Genomic DNA, 1478 nt, shown 5'->3' with positions numbered 1-1478 from the left:
GCCGAGTGACTCAGGCTCGTCATATGACCGCGGCCCCGAATGGAGTCGTGCTCGCTGGAGTAGCCGCCGACGCCGCCCCGGGGCCGGGTGCGTCCCGCCATGTCCCCCACGCTCTTCCAGAAGCTCTTCAGCAAGAAGCTTGGGCCGGGCTCGCCCGCCCGTGACCCCCGCGACGACTGTGTCTTCAGGTACCGCCGCCCCCCTCCTCCGGCGCCGGGTCTCGGCTGCCCCCGCCCCGGGGATGCGCCTTCCGTGAGGGGCTGTGGAGACGCCATTCCTCGGGCAGAGCCACCTCCGGGCAGGGGGATCGCGGGGGTTGGGGGAAGAGACGGCTGTCCGGGTTGAGCCACCTCAGGAGGCAGAGGCGAAGGGGGGAGAAACCCTCTTGCTCCTCCAGGGGCTCGGCGGGGCTCGACGCTTCCTTACCCCCTTTGAAGTGAAAAGGCAGGCTGTGACCTAAAAAAACCGCTCTGGAGATGAGTTGAAACGATGGGTCGGGGAAAAAGTTTCTTCTTTGCAGGGCTCCCTTCCCAGAGCAGAGTTGCGCGTGAGGAAAATAGGAGAGGGACGCTTAGCAAACTTTTTTTTTTTCTTCAGTCGACAGCGTGGTTTTGTAACTGAACAAAACGGATCTTTTTTTTTCTTTTCCTGGCGTGGGTAATGCGCTCCCCTGTTTTCGGCATGTGGGAACATCTCCTCCCCGTTTGATCGTTGACTCTTTTCTGACTTGCGTTCTCTGAGGTGACGCAGGGTGAGCGGTTCTCTAACCGCTGGTGAGCAGGAGGCTGGAGTGATTTCTTTTTGAATCGTTCCACGTTGCTTTCGTTACTTCAGCACCTCGCAGTTTTCGCTGCGAAGCAAATCCACTGTGTTCCCATAGTCTTACAAAAGTTGGTGGAAAATGTTGGAAATAACATAGGATCAATTGCAATGGCTGTCAGCCTGCAGCCGACTTCCTGACCCCTTGGGCAGGGGGCTGCACCCCATGATACTAGGAGGTCCCTTGCAGCCCTAATGTCTATGAAATCTACCTTGAAGGGAGCTTGTCGTAGCTGTCAAAGCATCTCCACGCCATTTTTCCTTCAGAGGGGTTCCCACCCTTCACTGACTTGCTGGATGGGCCCACAATACCTTGTTAAAAGAAGTGGCTCGATGTCACTCTAATACCTGGCACCTAAGTTGGTCAGCTGGGAAAAGGCCGTTTCTTGCTCTGCCAACACGCTTCTTAGTGATAAATATTATATATGTATTTTTTTAAATTTAGTGTACAACTCACCAGCTTTCATCCCTACTGCTGGGGAAGGTGACAGTTGTATGTATTTATAAGGAAGAAGCCTGAGTATAACATTTCTCTTATGCTCTTTTCTTTTTTCTTAACATAAAGTTGTTTTGGTTTTTTTTGTTTGCTGTTGAGTTTTGTTTTGTTTTTTTTACCCAAACTGGATATGCATCTGAAAAATGACCCTTGCTCCTCCCCC

General features: G+C 52.8%; 1 protein-coding gene across 2 annotated transcripts in view; it reads left to right on the top strand.

Annotated features, from left to right (window-relative positions):
- Positions 1-22: 22 nt before the first annotated feature.
- FNIP1 (folliculin interacting protein 1) overlaps positions 23-1478 on the top strand; it is a 114269-nt gene continuing 112813 nt past the window's right edge. For both annotated transcript variants that reach the window (XM_019506317.1, XM_019506314.1), the window contains exon 1: positions 23-188. In XM_019506317.1, coding sequence (XP_019361862.1) covers positions 100-188 — 89 coding nt within the window. In that variant the 5' untranslated portion in view covers positions 23-99. The remainder of the gene's footprint in view (positions 189-1478) is intronic.

The sequence above is a fragment of the Gavialis gangeticus genome, unplaced genomic scaffold (genome assembly GCF_001723915.1).
Source record: "Gavialis gangeticus isolate Ggan-Ray unplaced genomic scaffold, GavGan_comp1, whole genome shotgun sequence".
Taxonomy (NCBI): Eukaryota; Metazoa; Chordata; order Crocodylia; family Gavialidae; genus Gavialis; species Gavialis gangeticus.
Note: the sequence above shows the minus strand (reverse complement) of the source record. Positions and strands in the feature narration are given on the sequence as shown.